Raw genomic sequence first — 17,439 nt, forward strand, 5'->3', positions numbered from 1 at the left:
CTTAGGTTTTTTAGAGCAACCATCTTTTACTTGTGTAACTATAAAAAAAAAAACAAATTTAAGGGGAAAAGCTTAACTTTAAATTCTGTTTAACTGAGGTTCAAGGACAGTTTATTGTTTTAGTAGAGTTGATTGGATGTTTTCTGTAAATCCCAGGTGCGTTGCCCAGAGGAATGATCTGTGAGGACATGACATTGAACCTAAGAAAAGGAAGCAGGCCTCTCACAAGGAAGATAATGGGAAACTACTCAGATTTACAGAGTATTTTTTGGTTTGGTTTTACGAAATGAACCTGGTTTGCATGCAGAGCCTTAAGGAAGAACAGACACACCTCTGTGGACTCTGTAGTCCTCTGGCCCTTTTCAGGGTACTCAGTCCAGATTGAGTCCTAGCCCTGCGGCAGAACTCACAGCAGTCTCGGCTGTCTCAGCAGTAGAGATCTTTCTTACTCCATCCTCCCTGGTATGAGTAGGCCAGTTGAATTACGCGCTTTCTATGCCCAGGTTGCTCAGTGTAAGTCTACTTGGTGTGCAGAGCTCGGACAGGAACTGGGTGTGCTCCCCCTGACCTCCCTCCTGGGTGCAGTACTGATGGTAGCTCACCTCTGGGTTGTGGCCCATCTGGGAAGGGATAGGTTTTTCTGCCCAGGAAGGACAGAATTGAGTCTCAGAATTGATCTCCTGTGTTTCTCCCTAGCTGAAGAGGGTATGGCATCTCTGTAGCTCTGATGTCTAACCTGGGTGTGCTGACTGTACCTGCTTTGCCCACCAGAACAGCTTCATTACCACTGCATAACCTTTGGATCATGGGATGTACGTTCTTTTTGGTGGCTTACTTGCTTGCTTTGTTTTCCATACTTAGTAACAGAAATTATCTGAGTGCTGTGTACAACTGTCTGATACACACTGGTTCAATCATGTTGTTCAGTTGCCCAGTCGTGTCCTACTCTTTGTGACCCCATGGACTGCAGCACACCAGTCTTCCCTGTTTAGTCATAGGTGTTTTTATTTAATAGACTTTAAGTGGAATGTTTTTTTAAAGTTTTCATTTTAAATTACAGATTAGCAAGAAGTTGCAAAAATAATCCGGAGAGGTCCTGTATTTTTTTTCACCTAGGTTGCCCCAGTAGTTATGTCTTGCGTAGCTAGCTGTAGTACAGTTGTAGTAAGTTGACATCTTTCGATGTGTATTATAGTTCTATGCCATTTTATCACATACGTAGATTCCTATAACCACCACCATAGTCAAGATACTGAACTGTTACCACTAAGAACTCCCTTATGCTATCCCTTTGTAATCACATCCTGTATGGGTAGACCCTAGGACTGTTCCCCAGGTCTTGTAATTCACAGAAGGACTTGAAGATCTCCTGTATTGTTGGTTGTTTTATTGCAGTGAAAGCATACAGTGAAATGGGATGGATGATGGAAAACAGTGCATTGAGCAGAATTTGGAGGATACCAGATGTGAGCTTCCAAAAGTTGTCTCCCAGTGGAGTTGACAGGATCCTTTTAATCCCTCAGCAGCAAACTCTAGCTCCAGGTGTGAAATTTTCTGTTGGGGAAGTTCGCTTAAGACTAAGATTCCAGGGTTTTTGTTGGAGGCTGGTCACACAGGCACAAGCACCTTTATGACTGACCCCCAGAAGGAAAGCAGTATTCCCTGGACCTTGCACAGTACATGCCATGCGGTGCGCAGTCTGCACAGACTGTTTAGGCAGGTTGGCGCAATGTGGATCAAGACTATGAACATACAGAACACCCTGATCAGCGAGTCTGTATGGGCGCTCACTATTAAGACCTCAGTTCCCAGGAGCTGACCAAGAGTCAGCCACACAAGCAGGCCCTTCTGAAAATGAGAATGTGCGTGATTTGAGCAACTCAGGCCTGCTTGGTTAACTTCCTGCATACCTTTCCTTACCCTGCCTTGTTAGAAATAGGATATGGAGAAATAATTGTGGGCCTGGGGTGGAGGTGAGGCTTGGGTTGGTTGGGATCAGATCAGATCAGATCAGATCAGTCGCTCAGTCGTGTCCAACTCTTTGCGACCCCATGAATCACAGCATGCCAGGCCTCCCCGTCCATCACCAACTCCTGGAGTTCACTCAGACACACGTCCATCGAGTCAGCGATGCCATCCAGCCATCTCATCCTCTGTCGTCCCCTTCTCCTCCTGCCCCCAATCCCTCCCAGCATCAGAGTCTTTTCCAATGAGCCAACTCTTCGCATGAGGTGGCCAAAGTACTGGAGTTTCAGCTTTAGCATCATTCCCTCCAAAGAAATCCCAGGGCTGATCTCCTTCAGAATGGACTGGTTGGATCTCCTTGCAGTTCAAGGGACTCTCAAGAGTCTTCTCCAACACCACAGTTCAAAAGCATCAATTCTTCGGCGCTCAGCCTTCTTCACAGTCCAACTCTCACATCCATGCATGACCACAGGAAAAACCATAGCCTTGACTAGACGGACCTTTGTTGGCATAGGTACTACTTTAGAAAGAGTGAAAGCTGAGACCTAACTGATGAGAGGGAAATTACCTTATGAACAGAGTCACAGCTTCTAGGCATTAGAACACACTTGCAAAGGTCCCCAGAAGAGAGAACTTGAAAGGAGTCCTAAGTTAGCTTTCTGTTGTTGCCATAATGAATTACCACACACTCAGCAGTTTAAAACAGCACCCAAAGTTCTGTAAGTGAGAACTCCTGGCAGCTTAGCTGGTGCTCCGTGAAGGCTCTCAAGAGGTCAAAATTAAGATGTCATCTGATCTGGGCTCTTACCTGGAGGTTATGGGGAGAATCTGCTTCTAGGCATACTCAAATGTTGGTAGAATTGAGTTCAATAAAGTTCTATGACCGAGGTGGTCATTTCCTTGGTTGTCAGCCAGGGGTCTTCCTCAGCTTCTAGAAGCCACCCACATTTCTTACATTTCTCTTCAAAGCCAACAAGGGTTCTTTGACTCTCTCTGATTTCTCTGTCATCCTCTTCTGCTTTATATTTTAAAAACAATTTTCTTGAAATATAGTTCACATACCATAGGAGTCACCCATTTAAAGAGCACAATTCAAAAGCAGTCTTGACCACACCAACTTTAGAACATTTTCATCACCTCAGAAAGAAACTCCATGCCCTTTAGCTGTCTCCTTATTTCATTCTATCTTTCTCTGTCCCCCGCTGAGTTACAAAGCAACCATTATTCTGCTTTCTCTCTAGACTTCCCTGTTCTGAACAGTCATACGAATGGGATCATATAATGTGTTGTCTTTTATGACTGGCTTCTTTCAGTTAGCAAATGTTTTCAAGGTTAGGTCTGTTGTGGCGTGTGTCAGTACTTAATTCCTCTTTATGGCTGAATAATATTGATACTTCATTGTGTGAATATACTACATTTTGTTGATTTATCAGTTGATGGACATTTGGGTTGTTTTCAATATCATTAGACTATTAGGGACTTGCTGATATAAACATTCATATGCAGGTTTTTATGGGGACATATGTTTTCATTTCTCTTGGGCGTATACCTTGGAGTGGAATTGCTCAGTAACTCTAATTAAAATCATTTGAGAAACTGTCAGATGGTTTCCAAAAGCAGCTGCACCATTTTACATTCCCATCAGCAGTGTATGAATGTTTCAGTTTCTCCACATATTTGTCCACATTTGTTATTATCTTGCTTTTTAATACTAGCCATCTAATTGAGTGTGAAGTGGTTTTTCATTTTCCTAATGAATAATGATGTCAGAAGTCATTTAATGTGCTTACTGACCATTGGTATGTCTTCCTTGGAGAAGTGTCTGTTCAGCTCTTTTACCCGTTTTGATAACTGGAGTATTTATCTTTTAAAATATTGAATTGTAACAGTTCCTTATATATTCTGGATACATGTTCTTTATCAGACTCATGATGTGCAAATATTTTCTCCCACTCTGTGGGTTGTCTTTTCACTCTCTTGACGGGGTCTGTGGAAGCACAGAAGCTTTTAGTTCTCATGAGCTACAATTTGTCCATCTTTTCTTTTGTTTATGCTTTTGGTGTCATCTAAGAATCTTTGCAAGTTTAAAATCATGAAATTTTACCTGTGCTTGTTCCCAAGAGTTTTTATAGTTTTAGTTTTCACATTTAGGTCTTTTTAAAATATATATTTATTCATTTCTTTCTTTCTTTTGGCTGCACTGGTTCTGATCGTGGCACGTGGGATCTCCAGTCTCTTGCAGCATGTGGGCTCTTCAGTTGCACATGCCAACCCTTAGTTGTGGCACAGGGGATCTAGTTTCCTGACTGAGGATTGAACCTGGGCCCCCTGCATTGGGAGCACAGAGTCTCAGCTACTGGACCACCAGTAGCTCTTTAATCAATTTTTAATTTCTGTGTATGGTACAAGGCAAAGGTCTGATCTCATTCTGTACGTGTGGTATCTCAGCATCATTTTTTGAGAAGACTCTTCCATTTGATAGTTGTGGCCATAGTTTGGTGAGTTTATTTCTGGACTCACAGTTCTATCCCGTTGATCCATGTGTCTGTCCTTGTGCCAGTTCCATGCTGTTTTGATTATCATGGATTTGTAGTAAGTTTTGAAATTGGTAACGTACGTCCTCCTACATTCTTTTTCAAAATTGTTTTGACTCTCTGGGTTCCTGTTGTCTTCTGCGTTTAAGGTTCATGTGCTTATATTAGGTACACCTGGAAAATCAGGATAATCTCTATTTTAAGGTCAACTGATTAGTAATCTTAATTATCTGGAAAGGTTTTTTTTTTTTTTAGTCATATGAGGTAGCATAATCACAGGTTAACAGCAGAGTGAACGTCATGGGAGCACAAGGCCTGTGAGGCTTAGATTTGTGAATAGGTAGAGAATGGTAGCCGCAGAAGTTGGATAGAGGGGTATGAATGGGAGTTTCAGAAATATTTTGTCCAAAGTCACATTGCAGAGCTGGGATTTGAGTGCATATTTGACCGATCTCCATGTTCTCGTGTATACATCAGGTTGGTCTTCATAGACTCATAGCTGTTATTGTTTTTTTCATGTTAACCTGTTGAGCCCTTAGTATATGTGAAGTAGTCTTCACAGTTACATTTTTTGAGCTCTAGCATAGTACTTGGCTTCCCTGGTGGCTCAGAGGTTAAAGCGTCTGCCTGGAATGCAGGAAACCTGGGTTCGATCCCTGGGTCGGGAAGATCCCCTGGAGAAGGAAATGGCACCCCACTCCAGTATTCTTGCCTGGAGAATCCCATGGATGGAGGAGCCTGGTAGGCTACATACAGTCCACGGGGTCGCAAAGAGTCAGACATGACTGAGCGACTTCACTTTCACTTTTCACTTTCGCTTTGGGTGCAGATAGGCTGCACTGGAGTTGGCAAAAGGAAAAAGCAGTCAGAAATCAAGGGATGTGTTTCAGAATCTGAAGGTAGGCAGGCAGCCAAACCTTAGCAAAGGGTTGGAACTGAGAAATGGAAGCCCCTCGGGACCTAGAGAATATTTTTCTTCTACCACTTTTCTCTGCTTCTTCTTGTGTATCTATTTCAGTCTGCAGACTGGCTATCCTGTTGCTCAGACCGCTTGTTGGAAGGTGGTCCTGCCTCAGCTTCTCCATCATTCAAAAGAACAATCCGGACTGAGTCTCATTTCCAGAACTTCATTTTGGGTCATGTATCCACCTCTGGGTGCGTCAACCGTGGCCCTGAAGTTGGGGGGTGGGTGCACATACACAAACATGGCAACCTGTAGATTTAGAGATTTGGGGAACACTTCCCCAAGGAAAGGGAAGTTGCTGACACCTATGTTAGGTGGCCTCCCCAAAATATGTTCATTGTAGTAACAGCCGTGCTATCGTCTTTGTAGTGTAAAAACAAAATTTTAAGCTTACTGAATCAATACAAGGAAAAAAGTGGATATTTCTTTTTGCCTACTTCTCTTGAAATTGAAGGACCACAGGCTGATGATGGTGAGTTTAGCTCAGGCTCTCAAAATAGTTTGAGGAACTCAGGACGTAGTACAAGTTTAGGCTTTGTGATGTCCCTGCCACTTACTACCTTTTTGGTTGAACAGATTATAGCTTTGCAGTCTCAATGTCTTTATCTGTATTATAATAGAAGAAAGTAGATAGTCTTTAAAATTTCTCAGTTTAACATTCTAGAATCTTGACTAGACTTCGTTAACCTTCTTTCTAGCTCAGCCTCATTTACTAAATGATAAGTATGATAAATCTAAATCCTGTCTGTCCTTGGTGGTGGTGATGGTTTAGCCACCAAGTTATGTCTGACTCTTGGGACCCTGTGGACTATATATAGCTTGCCAGGCTCTGCTGTCCATGGGATTTCCCAGGCAAGAATACTGGAGTGGGTTGCCATTTCCTTCTCCAGGGCATCTTCCCAACCCAGGGATCTAACCTGCATTTCTGTGGCTCATTGCATTGGCAGGTGGTTTCTTTACCACTGAGCTGCCTGGGAAGCCAGAAAAAAAGTATAGATTTATGTGAACACCTCCATAATACATCTCAGTACAGTTCTATTACCTCTAAAAAAGTTTCTTGTGCTGTTCATTTATAGACTCCCGCCCTAACATCAGTTTCTAACACACTGATTATAGAGTACATAAATTTTTTAAACTGGCTTCATTCACGCAGCATAAAGCATTCAGGAATTCATCCCAAGTTGTTTGGTGTAGCATCACTTACTTTTTTTTTCTAAGTAGCATTCCATTGCGTGGATGTGCCACAGTTTGTTTATTCATTCATCTACTGAAGGATATTTTGGTCGTTTCCATTTTTTAACTGGTCATAAATACTGTCACTAGAAACACTGTATAGATTTTTGAGTGAACATCAGTTTTATTTCTCTGGAGGAAGTAACTGGGAACTGGACTGCTGGGTTGTATGTTAAGCGTATCTAACTTTTAATGAAATTACCAAATCGTTTTCCATGGTAGATGTACTATTTGCATCCCACTAGGAGGGTTCTCCGGAGAAGGCAATGGCACCCCACTCCAGTACTCTTGCTTGGAAAATCCCATGGACGGAGGAGCCTGGTGGGCTGCAGTCCATGGGGTCGTTAAGAGTCGGACACGACTGAGTGACTTCCCTTTCAGTTTTCACTTTCATGCATTGGAGAAGGAAATGGCAACCCACTCCAGTGTTCTTGCCTGGAGAATCCCAGGGACGGGGGAGCCTGGTGGGCTGCCGTCTATGGGGTCGCACAGAGTCCGACACGACTAAAGCGACTTAGGAGCAGCAGCAGCAGAAGGGTTCTCAGAGAAGGCAATGGCACCTCACTCCAGTACTCTTGCCTGGAAAATCCCATGGACGGAGGAGCCTGGTAGGCTGCAGTCCATGGGGTCTGGAAGAGTCGGACACGACTGAGCGACTTCACTTTCACTTTTCACTTTCATGCATTGGAGAAGGAAATGGCAACCCACTCCAGTGTTCTTGCCTGGAGAATCCCAGGGACGGCGGAGCCTGTTGGGCTGCTGTCTATGGGGTTGCAGAGTCGGACACAACTGAAGCAGCTTAGCAGCAGGAGGGTTCTAGTTGCTCTGCATCCTTGCTTGCACTTGGTATTGTCCTTAATTTTAGCCTTTCTAGTAGGTGTGAATGGATGTCTCATGGTGGTTTCAATTTGCATTTCTCTGACGGATGATAATGTTGAACTACTTTTCATGTGCTTAGCTGCCACGTTGTCAAGGCGATGTGACTGACATGGGTTTTTACCGTCTGAAATGTAACCAGTTAGCCTGCCAGTTTCATAGATGCTGGCAGAAGTCATGAGACTCTGGAGTCGGAGACAAAAGACTTCATTATTCATAGGACATAAATAAAACAAGCTTCATCTCACGTGGGCTACCTTTGGTCCCAAGCCCCATGGGGCTGGTGTCACAGCCGAGGAACCTAAGCTTAAGGAACTCAAATTCTTTACAATGGGCAGCAAACAAAGCCACTTGACTTTTGACCTGGAGGGTAATATTCTATTTTACTTGACAGTAAACAAACATGTCTTCTGCTCTGAAGGGAAGCAGTGATTGCTTCCTTCTGAGAATGTTGGATATGCAAACTTTCTTGAGATAGTCTTAATTACAAAGCCCCCTTGTACAGAAATGTGAGAAACCATGGAGAATCATCTCCTGTGTGTTTATCTTCTTTGGATAAGTCTGTTCAAGTCTTGCCCATTAAAAAAAAATCAGATGGTTTTCCTTTCTGTTGAGTTTTGAGAATTATACATATCCTGGGTGCAAGTCCTTTGTCAGATGTATGATTTGCCCGTATTTTCTCCCAGTCTGTAGTTTGTATTTTCATTTTTCTCTCAGTGTCATTTGCAGAGCAAAAGTTTTTAGTTTTGCTGACAAGTTCAGGCTGCTGGTTCCAACCCTACTTCTGTGAGGTGTGGTTCCCATGTCCGTTCATTTTTCAGAGGCTTCACAGCGCTATTTCGACCTGTTTCCTGGTGCGTGCCAGTCTGAAGCCTGTGCGGTGGTCTCTATTAGTGTGAGTTTTAGTCTTTGGTCCTGAATAGCATCAGTCCTATGCGTGCATGCATGGGCCAGGGTGTTCACAGCTTGCTTTCTTGAATTCTCCTCAGTGATTCCTCCTGTATTTTTTAAGTTCCCTCGGGGCTTATCTTCTCTCTTCTGGGTGGAAAGCTGTGGAAGTAGTTACCCTGCTCTGTCTTGTACTCCCATCACTGTCTGGGAGACGCGACAGAGGGAAAAATGAGTAGTTCCCCTTGCTCAGAGGGTAGCTCCCACAGTTTCTCATTCCATTCGCTTCTGTGGACATCGTATGATTGCCAGTGGCTCAAGAGAAGGGGGGAAAGACGAGAAAATGGAGGAGTTTTCATATTTTCTCTCAGTGTTAGGAGTTCCTATTCTCATTCTTTGACCCAGAACTAAAGGAGCTCTCTCTGTGCCCTGGAGTTCATTTCTGGGTTGACTTGGTGATACTGGAGGGGAGAAAGGGTAGCCTGAACAGGGGTTCAGTGATACAGTGAGTTCTGGCCTTCTTCCTTAATTCTCCTCCTCCCTTTTGCCTTTGAGAATCCTCAAAAGTAATGCTTGGTGCGTGCCTCTTTAGTTGTGCTGCACAGGCTTCTCTCTGCAGTGGTTTCTCTTGTTGCAAAGCTTGGGCTGTAGGGTGCGCGGGCTTCAGTAGTTATAGTAGTTGGGTTTAACTGTCCCGCCACATGTGGGATCTTCCTGGACTAGGGATCGAACCCACGTCCCCTGCATTGCTACCAGGGAAGCCCCATCTTAACCGTTTTCAAAGTGTATGATACAGAAGTGTTAACTATGTGTGCCTTGTGCAACGGATCTCTAGAACCTTTTTATCTGGCAAAACTGAAAGTCTCTTCCATTGAACAGCAACTCCTCTTTGCCTCCCTCCCCCTACCCCCTGGCAACAATCATTCTACTTTCTGATCAGCATGGGAGTTTTGACCTGCTCCATTTCTGACCTGGGCCGGTTCACCCCTCCTTAGGCAACCTGGTGGTCCCCCGCTCCCGGGACGTCATCATATTGATGCCGAACTTAGTGCGGACACCCGATCGGCATAGCGCACTGCAGCCCAGAACTCCTGGGCTCAAGCGATCCTCCAGCCTCAGCCTCCCGAGTAGCTGGGACTACAGGCACACGCCACCGTGCCCGGCTCATTTTAGTTTCTGGTTCGAAGAGTTTGACTTACTTAGATACCTCATGTAGGTGGAATCATGTCTTTGATTTGTCTTTTTGTGATTGACTAATTCTACTTGACATAATGTCCTCAGACTTCATCCATGTTGTAGCATATGATAGAATTTCTTTCCTTTTGGAGGCTGAATAATATTCCATTGTGTATACCACATTTTCTTCATCCATTCATCCTGTGTTTATCCATTCATCCTTGGATGGATATTTAGATTGCTTCTAGCTCTTGGCTACTGTGAATAATGCTCAGTGAGCATGAGCATGCAGATCTCTCTTCAAGATCCTGTTTTCAGTTCTTTGGGGAATATACCCAGAAGTGAGATTGCTGGCTCATATGGTAATTTTATTTCTAATTTTTGAGGACTCTCCATACTGTTTTCCACAGTGACTGTGCCATTTCACCTTCCCACCAGCTGTGCACAAGGTTCCAATTTCTTTACATCCTTGTCAACACTCGTTGTTTGTGTTCTTTTTGATGATAGCCATTCTGACAGGCATGTGGTGATAAGTCGTCATGGTTCGGGTTTGCATTTACCTAGTAATTAGTGATGTTAAACATCTTTTCACATGTTAGTTGGCTGTTTGTATTCTTCATGGCTCAGAAGGCCAAGAATCTGCCTGCAATGCAGGAGACCCGGGTTCAATCCCTGGGTCAGGAAGATCCCCCAGAGAAGGAAATGGCAGCCCACTCCAGTATTCTTGCCTGGAGAATTCTATGGACAGAGGAGCCTGCTTGGCTACAGTCCATGGGGCTGCAAAAAGTTGGACACGACTGAGCAACTAACACTAACACACATATCTTCTTTGGGGAATTGTCTGTTCATGGCCTTTGTGATTTTTAATTGGATTTTTATTGTTGTTGTTGAGTTTTAGTTCTTTACATATTCTGAATATTAAGCTCTTATCAGATAAATGGTTTGCAAATATTTTATCCAATTCCATAGGTGGCCTTTTCACTCTGTTGATTCCTTCTCTGTGCACAAGTTTGATGTAGTCCCATTTGTCTGTTTTTGCTCTTGTTTCTTATGCTTTTGGTGTCATATTCCAAGAAATTGGCACCAAATCCAATGTTGTGAAGTTTTCCCCCTATATTTTGTTCTAGGAGTTTTATAGTTTTGTGTCTTATGTTTAGGTATTTAATCCAATCAGTCCTTTCTTAAAGTATGCTTTATTATTGGGCAGGAATAAGAAGTTTGTTCTTTAGTATGACAGGAATTTGCCATATTGAAACCTTCTTTTCCCTCTTCCTCCCCTTCCTTCTCTTACAGCATGAAGTTGATAAACTCATTCATTTTTTTTCTTATTTGCTTTGCTGTGAGCAAAATGATAGTGAATTCATTTTCAACAACACTTTATTGTTTGCTCTTTGATTAGCAGGAGGAAGATGAGCCTTAAGTCTGAACGCCGAGGAATTCATGTGGATCAGTCGGAGCTCCTATGCAAGAAAGGATGTGGTTACTACGGCAACCCTGCTTGGCAGGGTTTCTGCTCCAAGTGCTGGAGAGAGGAGTACCACAAAGCCAGGCAGAAGCAGATTCAGGAGGACTGGGAACTGGCAGAGCGGTAAAAGAACTTAACTTGGGGTGTTTAGACAATGATGTAACTGGATACACAACTTGAGAATACATTTTTCTCTTCTGTTTTGAGCTATTAGCAAGTCAGCTTAATTTTAAGAGAAATGGATATTTTCTTTCGTTCACCACTTGACGAATAGCTTTCAGTGATTTCTTCACTTTGTCTTAACTTTTAATTGTTTTGTGTTTGGGATGAGTTAAGTCTTAGTTCTCTAACATAGACAATAAGCTCCTTTGAATGAAGATGAGCATACTTTATGGTGAAGATTAAATGAGGTTATAGATATGAGTGCTCAGGGTTTGGCTTATGACTTTCATCAAGCATTATTTTCCTCATTCTTTTAATATACCCAGCATGACATCTGGCACAGTGATAAGCACATAATAGTAGAAACCTGTTGATTTGTATCCATGGTCCTGAAAGTACAGAAATTTAACTTTTCCTTAAAAAATGGCATTTGTTAGTTTTATCCAGGAAAATGACTGTGATAAAAATTAAAACATAAGAATGTCTAGTGAGCATAGGAGCTAATAAAACGCCATGAATAACACCACTGGACCACCAGGTTTTGTAGCTTTAGCTTGTTCCCAGGTGATGCTGACACTGCTGTCTGGAGAATCACACTTCAAGAATCATAGTTCTATGGATAACTTTTGAGATTTATTATGAATACCTCAAATTCAGCTGGTCCAAGGCCAGATTTCTTGCTTTTATTTCCTCTAATCCCCACTCCCAGCAGCTCCTCCTGTCCCTCCTCTTGTATCCAGTTAATGACGTCACTCTTTATTCAGTCGACTCCTTCCACTCCCACATACTGCTTGCAGGTAATTGAGCTGCAAATAAGCAATAATTCTGCTTATTTCAGCTCAGAGAGGCCTTTTGAATTCCATCCTCTCCTGTTTCCAGGTTCTTACTTCTCTCTCTTAAATCTGTGTACTCTGTTCTTAATTACTGTCTCTGTCCCTAGTCTGTCTGCCCCTCCAGGTGTCACACAGCTACCTGCATTATGTTTAAAGCACAGATCAGATAATGGTGTTAGATTATAGTCTTTCTTGATTCCCCACCACGTGATCAAGTCCAGGATTATAGCAGGCTTGGCAGTCAAGGCTTCTTACCACCTGGCGCCTACCTGTACATCCAACATCAGAGTCTATCACATCGTCAGGGATCTGACTACATTGAGTAAACTTGGTCCTCAACACAAGTCACATCCTTCCCATTTGTAGTAGTATCTTCTTTCTGGAATGCTCTTTCACTTGGCGGAATCCTCTTGATCCTTCTAAGACTGGGCTGAATATCACCATTATAAAAACTTTCTTGGGACTTACCTGGTGGTCCAGTGGTTAAGAGTCCGTCTGCCAATGCAGGGCATGCGGGTTCAATCCCTCATCTGTTAAGATTCCACGTGCAGTGGGGCATCAAACCCTGTGTACCCCGGCTGTTGAAGCCTATGCCCTGGAGCGCATGCTCTGCAAAAAGAGAAACCACCGCAGTGAAAAGCCCATGTACCACAAGTAGGGAGTAGCCCCTGCTTGCTGCAACTAAAGAAAGCCTGCACATGGTAACAAAGACCTGGCACAGCCAAAAATAATAAATTTAAAACAAAAAACCTTCTTGGACTCTTGCAGCAGATTTAGGTTTTGTCCCCCTGTATTCTCATAGCACTAGGGTTTTGCTGTCTACTATAGGCTTTGTCACAGTATGTGGTAGTTATTGACTTAGCTTATTCTCTGTTCCACCCTTGAGGTTGTCAGGGAAGAAGACTAGACTGTATTTTTTGTGTGTAATCCTCGTGCAACTGCTGAATGAACTTGATCCACGGAGAAAGTCCCTTTTGAAGTTTGTAGTGGCACATAGGATAGTTTGCTGTCAGAGACTTCAGACCTCTTTGGTATTTAACCTCTAATTCTGAACGTTTTAGCTCCCCAGTTCATCGAGTTATTACCTGTAGATGCAAGGAAAACTTGGAGAATATCAGGGTTACTCTTGATCTCTCCTTGAATTACAGACTGCAGCGGGAGGAAGAAGAGGCCTTTGCCAGCAGTCAGAGCAGCCAAGGGGCCCAATCCCTCACATTTTCCAAGTTTGAAGAGAAGAAAACCAATGAGAAGACCCGCAAGGTTACCACAGTGAAGAAATTCTTCAGTGCTTCATCCAGGGTTGGAGCAAAGAAGGGTAATTTTTCTGATTCTCTTGTTCCCTTTGTGCCCAATGAAACACAGAATGTGTGTGGGCTCAGCTTTGTAATTTCTGTAAGCATTCAGAGATATCAATGCAGACTTGAGATGTTGGGTTGGAGGTGCAGATGACAAATGAAATCTCATTGGTTGGAGGACATTGTGTTTAAGAAAACTTATTTTTACTTTATCAGAGGAATAAAGATAGTTGAAACATAGCTTTGTTTATAAAATTTATACCCATCGTATCTGCTTGGGTGTTTTATTTTTTGTGCCTTCAATTTTTGAATATTGGTTTACTCTCCTTTGTTTAATATCCTCACTATCCATACGTTATCAGAAATGACTGTTTCAGGTTATCTTAAAGTTGTCTAAAAGAGAAGTTTTCTGAAAGCTTGAGAGGCAGCTTGTGTCTAGATAGGAAATACTATTTAGAGAACATGTAGGAAAGGCTCACTTTTGTATATGCTTGACCTTTTTCATCCTATTGCTTAAAATTCCACATTATAACCAGCAGGAAAATTCTCGCTAAAGTCACCCCTGTTCTACCAATGAGCTGATAAACTAATTGAAATGACCCAGCAGGAAGCAAGAAAGACTGTCTCTTGTTAGACCTTAGTCTCTCTACCTCTGTGTTGATAACCAACACTGATGCTGTCAGAGAGCTGTGCTCTTGGACACTTCCCTCCACTCCCTCCACCCCAACCTGGGATAATTGTTGTTAGGTTTTTGGTCTGCCTGCAGGAAGGGAAGTAATAGTATCACAGCTAAAGATCTTTGCTGATCTTTTGGATTTAATGACTATTGTTTTTTATTTATTAGAAGGAATGATTGTTTATCCAAAAATACAGCACTTCTCTTTAATAAAGGCAAACCTTTACGCCATCTTTTCATTCACATGATCCATTTGGAATTGTTCTTGCTTGGCCCTCTGTCAGCAGTTTTCTCTACAGCAGTAAGAAGGGGAATAATCGATACTTGTTACAGATTAGATGTGTTTGATAAGAATGTATTTGGTTCATGGTTTATTTATGAGGAGGTAGTGTAGTAGGTGATTAAAAGTGTATACTTTGGAGTCACCCTGGTTTGAGTCTCAGCTTTGCAGTTTGCTAGCTGTGTGACCTAAAGCAGGCTGATCTCTTTAAGCCCTGTCTATTCTGAGGGATAGTAATACCTATCATTGGCATGTCTTGAGGAGTAAATGAGCTGATGTGTGTACAGAGTTTTAGCGCAGTACCTAACACACATAGTCAGTCTCCAATATGTGTTAGCTATTTTAAAATGCATGTTGTTTTTTTGATAGAAAAAAACCTCCTGGTAAGGAACTCGGAGGTATTGATCAAAGCCATTCATTCTTGTTTAGTTTGCATTCTGTTTCCTTCTTTGGGGAAGTCTGATTAACCTTATGCATTTATAGATGTCTAGTGAGATGATATATGACAACAAGTGAAATAGTAAAGAGTTATAAAATCATCAGCTCTAACTGTCACATTTTACAGATGACAGTATGAAAGCCCATAAGGTGAACTGATTTACCCAAGATCATATAATGATTTGCTAATATTAGAGTTCAGGTCTCCTAAGTCCTGGTTAAGCTTTTCCCCCTTATATCCCTTGACCTCAAATATGTATGTGTTCACCTGTAACTATATCTGTGTCTGTATCTATGTAGATAGATAAGTGCATAATAGTCACACACATTTATGCCTATACTTGGCACTTTTAAAAATCATGTCCTAGGAGCTTCTATACAGTGTACATTGTATTATGGAAAGAAGATTTGTACTTTAAAAGAAAAATTTCAAGTGATTTTTAATCTTAAAAACTTTCATGTGGAATAGTTGTTAATTTTTTAAATTTCTTTAGAATGATAGATTTTTTTTTTTAACCTTTAGCTGTTTTATGTCTGTAGAAAGCATGTGGTGAGAAAGACTTCAGAGTGTTGGGAAAAAAATTGATGTGTGTGTATTAGAAAAGAAGATGCTATTGGATCTTTGTTTCACAGATTGCTTATGTAACTCTGCCAAATGAACTCTGCATTTCAGGGTGATTATTTTTTGGGCCTTTGCATGTGGATGAAGTTAGCCTATACTAAATGCAGTTTTCATTTATTGAGTCTAGACTACAATAGGCCTTTTATGTTCTGTGTTCTTTATTTTACTTTGTTAACACGAGATGTCCTTGCTCTTGATATTTTACTTGCTTCTATTGGTGGTATGAAAGAAAGCTCTTAAGCCAGGGCAGGTTGGTGGTACATAGAATGCAAATAACCTTCTAAGGGATTTGAAAAATATTTAAACTTCCTGTTAGAGTTGTCTGTGTCTTTAGAGAAGATTAATGGGACAGCTTGACCGTAAAGACTCAGAGAATCTACTTTCAGTTTTTTAATCTCCAAAGCAGGGTTGAGTGAGGTGTAGTTTAGAGTAAATCACAGTGGGTCAGCCAAGTTGAAATAGTTGCTCATACATTCTAAAATGCCCTTTTTCTTTAGAGCTCAAATAGATGTCACCCTGAGTAGAATCTTGTGTTCATCTTTTACAAATAATCTAAAAGTTATGCTCTAAGGAGGGATTAAGGAAGGCTGTCTTTTTTTTTTTTTTAGAATTAAGATGCCAATCTTTCTACTCAGACCTTAGGTTCTAAATACTATCCTACACTGAAGTGAATTCAGGTTCCTTGAAGAATTGAGTGATTCTGGAACTGGAGCAGGGAAAGGAGGGCCCCTCAGAAATGTTGGGGACATGTCAAGCACCCAGAGGTCAGCTTGAATGGTTTCCCACTGACCAAATTTGGGTATCAAAACAAATAAAGACAATAAATGGACTGCAGATGAATAAAACAATAATCTATTAGTCCATCCAACTAATAAAATAGATAAAGAAGGGAGGAAAACTCTTGCTTACCATAGAGTGTTGACTAACACATATAGGAGTGATGGAGACAGAAAATCACCATGTTATAGTTATCCTGGTAGGAACTGGTTCAGACAGGTTACACCAGTGGATGCCGAATCTAGGGTGAGAGTAGGGAGTTTCCTGAGGAACAAGTGGTGAACCGTGATTCAGGTTAACTCCCACAACTTATTTACTGATTACACATAGAGAAATGATAGCTGCATTACAGCGTGGGAAATGGACCTTGTGTGCTTCTAGCTATGATAATTCGAGAAGAACACAACATCAATTGTGTAATATTTAAGCTGAAAATTTATAACCTGACATCTAGTCATGAGGCAACAGTAGAGAAACACAAATTGAGGTACATTCAGTAAAAATAACTGGCTCGTATTCTTCAAAATTGTCAGTGTCATGAAAAACAAAGACATTTCCAGGTTAGAGGAGACTGTATGACCACTAAATAAATGTGTGACCCTCAGTTTGATCCTGTGTTTTAAAAAAAAATGCTTATTTTTCAGTAACTATAGTTAGCAACAGAATATCCTTGCTGCTAAGAAATACTCAAACTAAGGGATAAAGAGCATGATACATACCATCTACTCTGAAAAATTTAGAAAAAATTGCACACAGACATGGAGCAAAGTGTTAAAATTTTGTGACTCTAGATAATGGGTAGAAAGGGATTCTTTGGGAGAATTCCACGGACAGAGGAGTCTGGTGAGCTGTGATCCATAGGGTTACAAAGAGTCGGACACAACTGAAGTGACAGCATGCATGCACATACTAATTCATAACTAGTGAATGCAGTTCATCTTTTTTATTCTTTTAAGTTTTTTAAAGCAGTTTTAGGTTCACATAAAATTGAAAGGATCATACAGAGAGTTACCGTACGTGCTGTGCCTCCACACATGCACAGTCTCCTCCAGTGTCAGCATCCCCCGCCAGAGTGGGCCATTTGTGTTAGTTGCTGAACCTACATTGACACATGATTTTCAGAAGCATGTAGTTTACATAAGGATTCATTCTGGGCATTGGACATTCGGTTGATTTGGACAAATGTATAATGATATGTATTTACCATTATAGTATCATACAGAGTATCTTTACTTTCATTAGCATTTTGAAAGAA

At 41.6% G+C, this 17,439-nt stretch overlaps 1 protein-coding gene across 9 annotated transcripts in view; it reads left to right on the forward strand.

The window, feature by feature from the left end:
- The window catches only part of RABGEF1 (RAB guanine nucleotide exchange factor 1), a 69,450-nt gene that overhangs the window by 34,325 nt on the left and 17,686 nt on the right, over positions 1–17,439 (forward strand). For 5 of the 9 annotated variants that reach the window (XR_011564085.1, XM_070779982.1, XM_070779983.1 and 2 more), the window contains 2 exons: positions 11,036–11,224; positions 13,245–13,411. Coding sequence is in view for 7 of the 9 variants with exons in the window: in XM_070779982.1 (XP_070636083.1) it covers positions 11,036–11,224; positions 13,245–13,411 (356 nt within the window). In the remaining 2 variants the exon portion in view is untranslated. Of the gene's footprint in view, positions 1–720; positions 813–1,521; positions 1,543–11,035; positions 11,225–13,244; positions 13,412–17,439 lie in introns of those variants that run through there. The other 4 variants (XM_070779987.1, XM_070779988.1, XM_070779985.1 and 1 more) reach the window with 4 other exon arrangements.

This window comes from Bos indicus, chromosome 25 (assembly GCF_029378745.1).
Source record: "Bos indicus isolate NIAB-ARS_2022 breed Sahiwal x Tharparkar chromosome 25, NIAB-ARS_B.indTharparkar_mat_pri_1.0, whole genome shotgun sequence".
Taxonomy (NCBI): Eukaryota; Metazoa; Chordata; class Mammalia; order Artiodactyla; family Bovidae; genus Bos; species Bos indicus.